The sequence below is a fragment of the Cricetulus griseus genome (assembly GCF_003668045.3).
Source record: "Cricetulus griseus strain 17A/GY chromosome 1 unlocalized genomic scaffold, alternate assembly CriGri-PICRH-1.0 chr1_0, whole genome shotgun sequence".
Lineage (NCBI taxonomy): Eukaryota > Metazoa > Chordata > Mammalia > Rodentia > Cricetidae > Cricetulus > Cricetulus griseus.
The window spans coordinates 120,900,155-120,913,806 of NW_023276806.1; the positions used below are offsets into that span (position 1 = coordinate 120,900,155).

Genomic DNA, 13,652 nt, shown 5'->3' on the forward strand with positions numbered 1-13,652 from the left:
TCTTCCGCTGACCTTATTCTATCCTTAATTAACCCTACTGTTCAGGCCCCTCATCAAGCCAGCCACTCCCTTATGGAGGACTGTTGGATCTGCTATCCTTCCCCTTTATCAGGGAATTGCAGGCACTTACTAATTCCTACCTTGCCTATTCTACTGGATTGATTACTTAAATTGTCACCTTTACCTTTTCAAAAACTAATCAGATTCATTAAGTCTCAGATTGAGGCCATCCTTGAAAAACAGGTTTTGATCCACTACCATCGCCTAGAGGCATTAGATTCTGAGCTGCCTGATGACTATAAAAAACCCCCACAGTCCTAAGGGACTGGAATTCTCAGGCCTTAAAATCCATGGTAAATGCTTCTGCTTTAGCCTTACAGTCCCTTAATAATTCTCGATATCAGGAATGCTGGATTTGCTTTTCCCCTCGGCCACCCTTCTGTGAGGGCATGCTGACTTTCGAAAATCTTATCTTCACTAATGAGACTCCCTCACTAAGATGGCATTCCATGAATCATGCAGGCTTGACCGTAAATCAGGTTTCAGGCAAAGGCCTCTGTTTTAGAGGACCGGAACTCCGTTTCCCAGAACCCTTACAGCCAATGTGCAACCAAACTATCATTATTAGCCAGTCATCTACATATGTAGCTGCACCTGACGGAACTTATTTTGCTTGATCTCTGGGACTCACCACCTTTATTTCCACCTTTCAGTTTCTAGAGAGTAAAGATTATTGCGTTTTTGTATGGCTTTTGCCCCGCCTAACGGTACATGCCCCAGAGGAGCTGCTCCCTAGCCGGGAGGAAAGGCCCTGGCACAAGAGAGAGCCCATTATAGCCATTACCTTAGCTGTCCTGCTGGGCTTAGGGGCAGCTGGAGCCAGGACAGGATTAGCTTCCCTGATAACTTCCAAACAGCAATATGCACAACTGTCTATGGCAGTGGACAAAGATATAAAGGAATTATAAACAGGATTACAAAACTTAAAAGACGTATTGGTCTCCCTATCTGAGGTGGTGTTGCAAAATAGGAGAGGTCTGACCTGGTCTTTCTTAAAGAAGGTGGCCTCTGTGCAGCTCTCAAAGAAGAGTGCTGTTTTTATAAAGATAAAACTGGGTTAGTACAAGATAGTATAGAAAAAATAAAGAAAAATCTGGAGGATAGAAAGAAACAAAGAGAGCAACAAAAGTCCTGGTATAAAAATTGGTTTTCAACCTCCCCCTGGCTTTCCCTCCTGGGACCTCTTATAGGATTATTGCTGCTGATTTCTTTTGGCCCGTGGGCCTTCCAAAGAATGACTCGCTTTATAAAAGGTCAGATAGATTCACTTCTCCCTAAAGATTTTTGTCTCCGTACAGTATCACCAGATCCAGAACCCAGGCGACAAGCAGCGTGGCGAGCAGAGCGAACCAGGCAACCCCTTGGGCCATCAAGAGAGGCTTAATTTTTCTAAACTGTTAAAGGTCTCGTCACAGGCTTTAGAGCCATACTTGCCATCCCTAGGCATGCAACACTGGTAGCCCCGGGTACAAATGGCCGCCTCCACGACGGGCAACTTCCTTCCCTCCTAGACTAACCTAAGACATGGGATCCCTGGATGGCGGGTTTTTTTATCACCCGAAGACGGGTAAAGTCAGTGAGGTGGCAAGGTCGAACTAACCTAAGACAGAGACGGTCATGTACAAAGACCCCCTAAGAATGCTACCTGTGGCCTAGTCCTCACCTCCCTCCTTTGTTAAGGAAAAATAAGGGGGAGATGTAAGGGGCCATGGGCCCTGAACTATGCGGTTTAAAGCCCACTTTTTGTAAGCTTTTTATGACCTTTAAAGTTTGCGGCTTGAAGCCCAACCCTGTGAGCCTCATGTGACCTATGGAGAGATTATAGGTCCAAAGACTGGCTGGGGCTAGAATTCTTTTCAGGGAATTAAGTTTGGCCAACCGGGACTACTAACAACTGCTGTTCCGAGAAAAGGCGTGGGGCTTTCTGCCTGCTCTTTCGAAGATACTGAAAGAATGTCCCAGCCCCAGCAAATACCAGACGTTCCTTCCTGCTATTCCCCCGCTTGCCTAATTTCCTTGTTGCAGGGCTATATAAGCCCACTCTGAGCCCCAATAAATCGAGGCCCTGACAATTGCATAGATGGACTCTGGTCCCCTCTTTTGCGCCACAGGGTCTCCTTCCTTTCTCTCATCCATGACTCTTTCAGGCAGCCCCCCCCTTCGGAACCCTGAATGACTGGACTCTCGGGACGGGTCAGCCTCCCACCTCATGTGCTCCTAGTTGAAAGAAGATGGGCAAAAAGTCAGTGGTGTTTGACGTGCTGTTACCAAGTTGTAATGCGGAACACGAGTGATTTTTGAGGAAAACAAAAATCCAACAACACAGATAAGCACCTTTGGGAAAAAAGGGAAAGGCAAGTCCTGTGGGATTCCCAGGTGAGTTGTCATGGAATATGAGATTTTGGAGACAACATTCCAGGACTAACTATGATTGAAACTGCTGTCTGGATACCAGAAGGAAGGTAGGCGCCACACCAGTGCTGAAAGTTTACAAGGCAATTTTGATTTAAAAACCAAACCAAACCAAACCAAACCAAAAAAATACCAAGAATTAACACAGGCTTATATAATATTTAACATTGGAGTTTGGGATAGCTGTGTATTTATAATCCTGCTTGAATACCCCTGGCCACTAATTTACTTGGCCCTAAAAGGTTATAATTTGCAAAAACTCTAAAAATGATAAGGAAATGCTTTAAACTGGACATCAGGTCTCTGGAGAGATTATAGGTCCAAAGACTGGCTGGGGCTAGAATTCTTTTCAGGGAATTAACTTCCTCACAGCTGCAGTTTTGTTATTGCAAATAACTGGAACACCAACCTCTGCATACTGCAGTCCTTCCCCCAGTCAGGGAGCAGGCTGCTGGGGCTTTAAACCCACCAGCACTAACCGAAACAAAACCAACCATGTGACCCTCTGCTTCAGAAAAGGGCACTGTGTAATTAATCTTTTCTCTCCATGTTCAGAATGTGAACACTCTCCCGCAGAGAAGCCTTATTTTGACTTGTTCCCAGGGTGCTTAGAAATTTTCCCCCAACCAGGCTTACCATTGAAATTGTTTCTTGTGTTAAAATCCAATTTATTTCCCCTGAATGGCAAAGGCAAAAAAGGGTCTGGAGCCAAAGAAAGTGCTTTATATTAAGCTCAGGACATTTTCACAGCTGAGAAAGGAAAGACTATGCTTGCTTTGATTCCTTTCTCTCCTATAACCTCACCTTCTCCTTACAACCCACATCAGGCAGCATAGGATGCCTTTCCTACTGTTTATCAATATGTCTCTTATATAGATTGATTCATCAACCAATAGCTATCAAGGTGACACTCTGGGACATCTACTCTCTCCTAGGCACAATTAGGTGATACACATAACTGTGTCAGGACAGACCGTTACTGAACACTTCCTAAATACACAGCACGGATAGACATTTGTGTACATATGTAATACACTTGTAGGACAGTGGTTCTTAACCTGTGGGTCATGAACCCTTTGGGGGCTGCATATCAGATATTTATGTCATAATCCATAACAGTAGCAAAACTACAGCTATGAAGTAGCAACAAAATTAGTTTTATGGTTGGGGTTACCACATAAGGAAATGTATTAAAGGGTCACAGCATGAGGAAGGTCGAGGACAACTGTTGTGGGGAACTTTAAGCCTATTTATCTATCTATCTATTTTGGGGAGACAGAGTCTCACTATGTAGCTCTGGCTGTCCTGGAACCCACTCTGTAGACCAGGCTGGCCTTGAACTCACAGAGCCCTGCCTCTGCCTCCTGAGTGCTGGGATTAAAGATGTGGATTACCACATCCAGCTAAACCCATAGTTTAGTTTTACAAAACTATGAAATCCCCTAAAAATCCATAACAGTCTATAAATATCTCCAAAGAATTCTATAGCATGAACTATACTACAGGGCTGGAAATGTGGATTCAGATGCTTGCTTAGCATGTGCAAGGCTCTCGGTTCAATCCCAGAAGTGCAAATAAACAGTGCACAGTCAATGCCTTTTGTGGTTTTGTTTATTTGTTTGAGATCATAGAGATCCCGCTGCCTCCCAAGTGCTGGGATTAAAGGCGTGCACTGCTACACCTTACAGATTTTTCTTTTAGGTAGATATTTTTTGTGATTCATCTTTCATGCATCCCAAGTGGTCCTCGAACATACTGTATATATCTAGGGATGACCTTGAGCTTCTGGTCCTTTTTCTATTTTCTGAATGCTTGGGTTATAGATGTGCACAACTATACTTGGTTTCTATGGTACTGGGATTAAATCTAGGGCTTTATACATGCCATCAAGAACTGTGCCAACTGAGCTGCATTCCCAGGTCCAATTCAGTAGATTTTTCTTAAAAAGTATATTCACAAAGCTGTATTCATCACTACTTAATTTTAAGATAGTTTATACCCCTATGCCCATCTAATAGGCATCTGATCCCACCTACTCTCCCCAGACCTTAGCAACCACTATAGAACTTTCTATTGCTATGGACTCGCCTACAAAAGACATTGCATAAAAATATAACTATATAGCACATGGACTCTTGTGCCTGGCTTCTTTCAGTTAGCCCAGTACTTACATGGTTCATCCATATTTTAGCACATACCATTTAATTCCTTCTTATCATTTATCAATACCATCCCACCATTATGATAAGACAGGGAAATATAGAGCAAATCTAATGTGCTTTTCTGGCCTACATGCTCATACAAATTACACATTGTATGATTTACATACAATTTATACATTGATCAGCTATTGGACATTGTATGGTTTTCTCACCTTGCCTATTTTGACTGAGAACTCATGTGCAAATTTTGTATTGATGTATTTTCTATACTAAATAAAATTTCTGGCCTATGTAGAACTCTGTCTAGCCTCTGAGGCTACCGACCTGTTTTCAAATGACACCGTGCCAATTTTCATTCCCAAGAGCAATGTATGAGGGTTCGGGTTCCACTATTTATACATCATTGCCAATACCTGATCACTATTTTAGTCATCCTAGAGGGTGTGAAGTTGCATCTTATTGTGGTTTTCCCCAATGGTTAATGATATTGAGAATCTTTTATGTATTTATTAGTCATCTCTGTATCTTCTTTGAAGTTGAATGTCTGTTTAGCTCAAAATATCTACTTTTTTATTATTACTGAGTTACATGAATTTTTACATAGTCTAGATACTAGTCCCATATATATATCAAACATTTTTCTCTCACTCATTTTTCTTCTTCTCTCCTCCACTTAAGAATGTACTAGAAAGAACTGCAGCAATGAAAGATGGTACCTTGCTTTGTTCCCTTCCTCATCCACAGTTGTCCCAAACATTATGGAAATGATTATGGTATAGGCTGTAGGAAAGTACTATGGGCTCATGGGCCAGCAGGATTAACATAGTATAAATGGCCATCTTAGCAAAAGCCATCTACAGATTCAATGCAGTCCCCACCAAAATTGAAAGAACAATACTCAATTTCGTATAGAAAAACAACCCCCCAGGATATCTAAAATAACCCTGTATAATAAAAGAACTTCTGGAGGCATCACCATTCCTGATTTCAAGCTCTACTAAAGAACTATAGTAATAAAAACAGCATGGTGCTGGCATAAAAACAGACAGCTGGATCAGTGGAACTGAGTCAAAGAACCAGACATGAATCCACACACCTATGAACACCTGATTTTTTGAGAAAGAAGCTAAAATTATAAAATGGAAAAAAGAAAGCATCCTCAACAAATGGTGCTGGCATAACAGGATGTCAGCATGTAGAAGAATGCAAATTGATCCATATCTATCACTCTGTACACAACTCAAGTCCAAATGGATCAAAGACCTCAACATAAATCCAGATACACAGGGAGGGAAGAAGCTGGGAATACATGTAGACAGTCCTTGTGAAACTCCTCAGTTATCATTGAAATTATAAAAATAATTAATAAAAGTACAGAGATGTGTCCACTGTTTATCACCCATGCACTCCATGCAAAGGTGTTTTCATATGAACATTGGTTCAGGCAATTCAATGATAAGCAGTGCTTTACCTCAGCAGAGTATTCGTGAAGAGGCTTACGTGAAGAACAAACTTCTGTAAGCACGCTATATGAACATTAACGGATAACATGACAGTTCATTTGATTAGAATTGGGAGTGTGAGTGTGAGTTTTCTAGATTAAGTTAGTTAAAGTAGGAACGTCTGTTCTAAGTGTGAGCAGCACTGTCCATGAGTGTGGGTTCCAGACAATAAAAAGGACAAAGGGTACAGCAACATTCATCTTGCTCTGCTTCCTGACTGAATTCAATTATACTGCTCCACTTCCTGACTGAATTCAATGTGCCCAGCCTCTGAAGCATTTGCTGCCCTGACTTCCTGCCCTGACTGATTGTGGCTTCCAGCTGTAAACCCTCCTCCCTCCAGCTACTTTGTCAAATAAGGGTCACACCAACAAGGAAAATAAGGGCTAGATGCTGCCACTTCATCTTCATAGCTAATTCTATTAACTCCTGATGTTCCCTAGAAACAGTCACAGAAGAGAAGAAAAACACTTACGCTCTGGCTTTAATTGTCCAAGGATGGAGTTCTCCCCTCTGCACATGGTCCTGAAAACATGGAAAGGCATAGTTACAGAGGTTCCAACAACTAAAGCTAACTAACAGTAATATCCATGGATGTCACCCTAACCCAAGTGGAAATGGGACAAGTACTTTCATGAGAAAATGCTATGCCTACTTTCAAAAATGAAAACTGCAATAGGACTTTTCTGTAAAATTACCGAAAAGACAGTTATTTTGATGTGAATCAATGAAAGAGGTATGAAACCGAAATCAGATTTCAGAAAGACAGATGGGCTATGAGTGAATTTTCCCTTAGAAAATTTTGTGACAGCAAGGATAAGATTTAGGAGTCTTCACAGATAAGAGTGTTTATAAAATCATACTGCTTTCTGGGGTGAAAAGGACACACTCTCATCAGAACATCAAGAAGTAAGCAGACTATTATAAGGTCTAAATTTATTATAAAGTCTGAACTATCATAAAAATAACCCTTCCACTGGGCTGTTTCCATCAAGTCACCAAAAACCCGAAAGAGGGAGACATTACAGTGGTACAGTCTTGGAAAGGCACTCCTTTACACACAACACCTCTCCTGTATGCTCTTGCAAACACTAATAGAACTCACTGTTTCGTGAAAGGCAGAGAGAGGAGAGAAGAAAGGAAGGAAAACATGAGAGACTAATTGGGAAGAGGTAGGGGATGGCCCGAGTGAGAGAGGGGACCAAAGAGAATAAAGGGGAGTGGATATGATTGAAATTGTATGCATGTAAGAAAAGGTTATAATAAAAACGGATTATTATTAGTATATGCTAATAAGAACTTTAAAATTTTAATTAAAATATTTGAGCTGGATGATAATAAAAGTATATGTTAAAAAGAAAAAAAACAAAATTCTGTGCTCTATCTGCCTATTGTATAAATGTAATTAAAAATATAGACATGCTTGGAAAGGCTGATATTATTAAAACCTACACCAACAAATAGAGATATTTTTGGTTAACAAAAGGTTTGGGTTGCTGAACAGCAAACAGCCAAATGTGTATTTCATTCAGCTGATTTAAAAATCAAAGAGACAGTCATAGGAAATACTCACAAGTGACATTATTCCGAAAGTAATATTTGAATTGCCAAGAAAGCAGATAGAGAACAATTAAACATCATGACAAGTGCTCAGAAAAACATTTTTGGTTATGTACTTAGTCAGATAACATTATATATGGACCCATCTTCAGTACAAGTACATAGAAAAAAGGTATTGACTGTAACCAGGTGAATTCATCCCTGAGATAACAGCTTCAGCACCAATATTTACTTAAAACCCTGGCAGATGTACAGACACAAGTTGGAAGAGTCAGTGGTAAAAAGAAACAAACTGCTGGGCATAGTGGTGCATGCCTTTAATCCCATGCAAGAAAACCTTGGTTCATCCCCAGCTCTGCAAACTAGGCATGGTGGCACACACTTATATCACAGCCCTTGGGAGGTAGAGTAAAGAAGATGAGACATTCAAAGTCATCCTCAGCTACAGGGAGTTCAAATCCAGCCTGGGTCATATGAGGCTTAGTATCAAACACTGCTACAATCCCACCCAGTGGTGCCCTCAAACTGTGCTATCAGAAGCAGCTGGGCTCCCCTGAAGCCAAGCATAGAGCATGTAACCCTTCCCCGCAGTGTGACCAAGGCCTGGAAGCCCTTGGTTCTCTGTAAAGTCTCCTTCTCCACTCCCACCCCAAAATGGATGACTGGAAAAGTGTGACACTTATAAAGAAATATTCTGGTCATCATCTCTGTTCTGTCTAACTGAATGCACTCAAATTGTGTCGTATTAGCACTTACTTTCTTGTTTTAGTTTTCCCTACTTACTGAAAGGAGTGGAGGCATTAGTAGTATAAAAATATTTTTCATTAATATTATGTATTAGAAATCAATATAGAAGAAACAGAGGTAGGGGTAACACTGAAGTTCAAAGCCAGCCTTGTCCACAAAGCAAGTTCCAGGCAGCCATAGCTGTATAATGAGACCCAGGAGAGTAGAGTAGAAGAGAAAGAGGGTGGGGGATAAGGAGAGAGGGAGAAATGGAGACAGAGAGAGGAGAAAGCTTCATCATGTATGACTGTGACATTTGAATTTTATCACTTAGCAAATACTAAGGTTTGCAAGTAAAATGCTGAACAAATGTGCAGAGATCCTGCAGCTCCCTTCCCGGGATTCCATGCATGATGCAAAGATCATGTGTAGTTGAAATGCACCTGTAGTTGAAGTGCATTATCGCCTGAAGAGCGTTCCCTCCACCTGTGGAGATGTCGCCTTCGAATCCCGGCAGCAGTGGTATCACGATGTACACCCGGTATCTCTGGCCTTCCCTGCAAAAGCCATGTGCACAGAAACTCACAAACAGAAAAAAACAGTACCAGCTACATCACCAGTCAAGCAGGTCCTGGGGCTTTGGAGACAACATGAATGCTTCCACACAACCTCTATGCTCAGCCTGGATGGCTCTTGGATCCCAGCTATCACTGTGGAGTGTTACACTGAATGATAAACTCAATTTGGCAATAAAGTGGAATTGTGTCCACTGTCTCTTCAGTATTCATAGTACTTGGCAGAAGGTAATTTAAAATAAGTCTGTCTGGATCTCTCAGAAGAGGGGTAGGAAGTGACTTACAGCAAAGTTTAGGAAAAGGTGCTATCACAATGAAAAAATTTTAAATCAGATTCTATTTTATTTAACTATATGAATCCATATGTGTAGATATAGATAGACATATAAAACAAGTTACAGCGATAGGGATTCAGTCTACAGCTTGGCAAGTTGTAAGCATTCCATTTTATAATTGGGGGGTTCCCAGGGCCCATGTCTTAGAAGCAAACACACAGAATTCAGGATACTTTCCAAATAGAGTCATCATTGTTTAGGAATTCTAAAGGTCCAGCCACAGAATGTTACCAGGGATTCTTCAAGAATTCTGAGTGACTGGTGTAAATTTTTATTTTATTTTTGAAACATTTACGTACGTGTGTGTGTGTGTGTGTGTGTGTGTGTGTGTGTGTGTGTGTGTGTGTGTGCACGCGCGTGCACAAGTGCATACATGTGCACACAGGTCAGAGAAGAACTTGTAAGAGTCAGTTCTTTCTCTTCCATGTGAGTCCTGGGGATAAATCTCAGTATCTCTCTTGGCAACAAGCACCTTCCCTGGCTGGGTCACCTCAGTGGCCCTTATTTTATTTTAAAAAATTATTATTGTGTACATGGGGCATGAGCACACATAAACTACAGCCAATGTATGGAGGTTGCAGAACAACCTTATGCAGTTGGTTCTCTCCTTCCATCTTTACGTGGGCTCCAGGGATTGATCTTAGGTCAGCAGGCTTGGTGGCAAACCCCTTTACCCACTGAGCCAGCCCCAACCAGTATTCAGTTTTAAATCCCCAGCACATATAATGCAGTATCGTCAGGCCACCTTTTAAAGGAAAATGAAGCTTCTTAATGATAGATAAAACAACAGAAGAAAATGTAGCTCTTTTTATATATATTCAGAAACCCAGAATATTATGCTAACAGGCATTTCCAATCTTTTGACTCTGAGGCAGAACACTGTCATCTCCAAAGGTCATGCTGGAGGATGGTTTAATAGAGTCAGGGAAACCCTCTCATAATGCTTTGTCTAAGTTTAACGTTTTGTGTCAAGCTGTGTGTGCAGCTGTCCTTGGCCACAAGTAGGATGGCCCATGAGGCAGCACGGACTGTGAGAGTCCAAGACTGCTAAAGCCTCTGGAATTGTTTGTAGAACACACAAGAAGAGAAAGCTTGGAAATGAATGTGCAAATAGTTTGCTTGAGTACATTTTCTTTCGCTGTTAGCTAATTCTCGTGGGTTGTCTTGCTTAAACATTTTATAACACCTAATTGTCAGAGCGAGCTTATCTTATGAACAGCACAGTGTCCCTTCTCATGAGATTTTTCACTATTTTGATGGCTCAGATCTGACTACTGGGCCTCAAAGCCCATGTATTCAGGGCGATGTGTGCCAAGGGACCTAAGTGTGGAAACTGAGCGTGGCATTTGAAGTAGGATGCTGTAATGCCAAGGATTACTCACTAGATGGCAGCCATAGCTTGAGTTGGAAAGACTACAAAGAAATTGAACAGCCCTAGTTATCGGCTGGATTAGGAGAGAAGGCACAGTCTTTAAATGGTAAACAGGATGAGAGAAAAGAGCAGGAAGCCCTAAGCCATTTTCCCACAGCAGCATTTAAAAGTTCAGATGCATGCAAATGGAGACTTAAGGACCAAGGACTGCACCATTTGGCCTCCACTGCTTTTCTAGCTAAAATAATATTCAGTGAGATCCCCCACAATCACCTCAGTGATGCCCACCGTGTCCCACCCCACCCCCTGAGATACCCTGGCTCCTCAGCTCCTAGCCTACAATGGACTTCACTTCTAGGTCACCTTCATCAGTGAAATTCTCTGACGTGCAGTCAGAACCGGGTCACACTGGCCTCTGCTTTCCCACAGCCAGAAAGCTGACCCATAGGCTCCGTGCCTCACGCCATAATGACATGCTTATGGCCTGGGCTGAGGGCTGACCTATTCCAACAAACAGGATGGATTGGATGTCCACATGCATTTCTATTTTAGGCAGCATTCAGTAAAGCACCCGCGCTCTGAATGAAGTGAGCACTGTTGGCTGGAGAATGCAGGGTCAGGGTGGAAGAATTCAGCAGAGAATGGGTCAAACTACTTGATGCCTTTTTTTTCTTTAATTACATTTAATTTGAATTTTCGTTACGGTAAATATATAAAATGAAAAGGTGGGTATTTTGACATTGTAGGTATATGATTTTCATCAATAATTGTGTTCATAATTTTATGTGACTACGTTCCCTATCCAAAGCTTTTCATCATTGCAGATAGAAATTTCCCTTCCCAGAGCCTCTGATGATCCTTAGGGACTGTCTGTTTTATGAATTGCCTGTCTGGATTTTACATGAGTGTCCCTTGGGGTCTAACTTATTTTTCTTAGCATAGTACCCTCAAGGTCCATCCACACTATGGCATGTATCAGAGTTCCTCCTTTGTGGCTGGATAGTATTCTGTGTTGTATACACTTTCATCTGCTGGCAGGCAGTCAGCTTGTCTTTGCCTTGTAGCTATTGGGAAGAAAGCTGCTATCAATATTGCATTATTAGGCAGAGCATAGTGGTAGACAATTTTAATTACGGCACTCATAGGCAGGCCCATGTCTGGGAGTTCCAGGCTGGACTGGTCTACATAGTGAGTTCTAGGCAAGCTAGAGCAACAGAGTAAGGCTCACTCCAAAAGCAAACAAAAACACCAAACTGAAAACAAAGTCCAGTAGTATTAGCATATCATGTCTGTCTGACTCATTTTCAGTTTTTGGGTACATACTGAAGAATGGAAATATTGAGTCATATGGTTATTCTATGCTTAGTACTCCCAGGAACCAAAAATAAATAAGACTTCCCAGTGAGCAATACAGTGCAAAATCTAAGAGATTATACAGAGAAAGCAACAAAACCTTTCTCTTCTTTTGTCCTCACCTCTGTTCCTCCCTGAGGAGTCTCATACTCAGTGACCGCCATGGTCCTGTAGACTCAGTCCATGGTCTAAGCACATATATGTAGTCCTCTCTTCCACACAAGGTTAGAATGTTGTGACTACTTTTCTGAATGCTGTTTTGTTTTGTTTCATTTATCACTTAACAGTACATCTCAGTACTCCTTTCACACAAGAACACAACAGGGGGCAGTGCAGTCTACCGCATATCTGACCCTTAATGTTAAATCACCACTCTATTGACAGGAATTTAAAGTGTTTGACTTTTTTTAAAAGTATGTGAAAAATTACACACACACACACACACACACACACACACACACACATATTGTGCAACATAAATCACTCCTCAACACTGTCGCTCTTGAAGGCCCAGTCTTGGTGATGTTGTTTGTAGGTGATGTGGTCCTTGGGGTTTTTTATAATGAGAAGGTAATTTTAAAAGAGAGCTCATGGAAAGACTAAGACAAGGCCTATGAAAACCCTGTAAAGTATCCTTACAGTCTATACTCTGTGAGACTCTGCATCCATATTACCTCATTTTTGGACTCTCATCTCTACAGAAGCCTTTGGCTGCTTTGACATGGTGGTTCTTTTAGCTTCCCGGATGATGAAAATGTTAAGGTTCCACACACACTGGCAGACATGACATGTTTCACTGTTGTTGATAAAGGGAGGAGGAATGTCACTTGTAAGGTTGAAGTTGCATGGAAGCCAATGAAGAGAAAAGCCTGTGCTGAGGTTCCGGTCTCTCTGGAAACATGGCACCCTCAGAACATCAGAACATGTTAGGGGGAGGAAGTCCCTAACATGCAAAGTGACTTGTGTTTAAAAGCAATGTGAGAGCTGATGGGCAACAAGCCATGAGCAATGACCTGTCAAGCAGGTGGCTGCTTTCCCCACTTGAGTTAAGATATAATCTTGTAAAGTGACATCCTCAAGGGTCTTGTTAAAATGAGTTTTTCTTTGAAAATTCATGAGTTCTTATGGCAATGTGACATATAAGAGCTAAACAATGGAAATAAATGTTCAACAATAGAAAGACAACTAAGTTATGTTATAGCTGCTGGAACTGCTTAATAGCAAAATATTTCAGGTACCATGATTAAAAATGGCCCCAAGCAAAGCAATAAGAGAACACAAATATGGCAGCTAAACTGGAGATGCCCAGTGAAGCAGGCATTGTTCCTAGGGTAGCGATGCAAAAAGGAACCAGGGATGTGTACTTTCAGAATGGGGGAGCTAGACAAAGACCCAGAGAGCTGAGGCAGGAGAATTAAGAAGGAAGAGCAGGGGCTGGAGAGGTGGGTTCCAGCACCCAAGTCAGATAAAGGCTCACAGCAGCCTGTAACTTCAGTTCCAGAGGATCCTATGCCCTCTTGTGGGCTCTGCAGGAACTGCACTCATGTACAAATCCCTACACACATGCATGTGTACATAGAAGATCTTGCAAAAAT

The 13,652-nt window shown here is 41.7% G+C and overlaps 1 protein-coding gene across 1 annotated transcript in view; it reads right to left on the reverse strand.

Moving 5' to 3' along the window:
* Pld1 (phospholipase D1) overlaps window positions 1–13,652 on the reverse strand; it is a 123,900-nt gene that overhangs the window by 31,575 nt on the left and 78,673 nt on the right. The window contains 2 exon segments of the mRNA NM_001246828.1: window positions 6,612–6,661; window positions 8,866–8,979. Of these exon segments, the coding sequence (NP_001233757.1) occupies window positions 6,612–6,661; window positions 8,866–8,979 (164 nt within the window).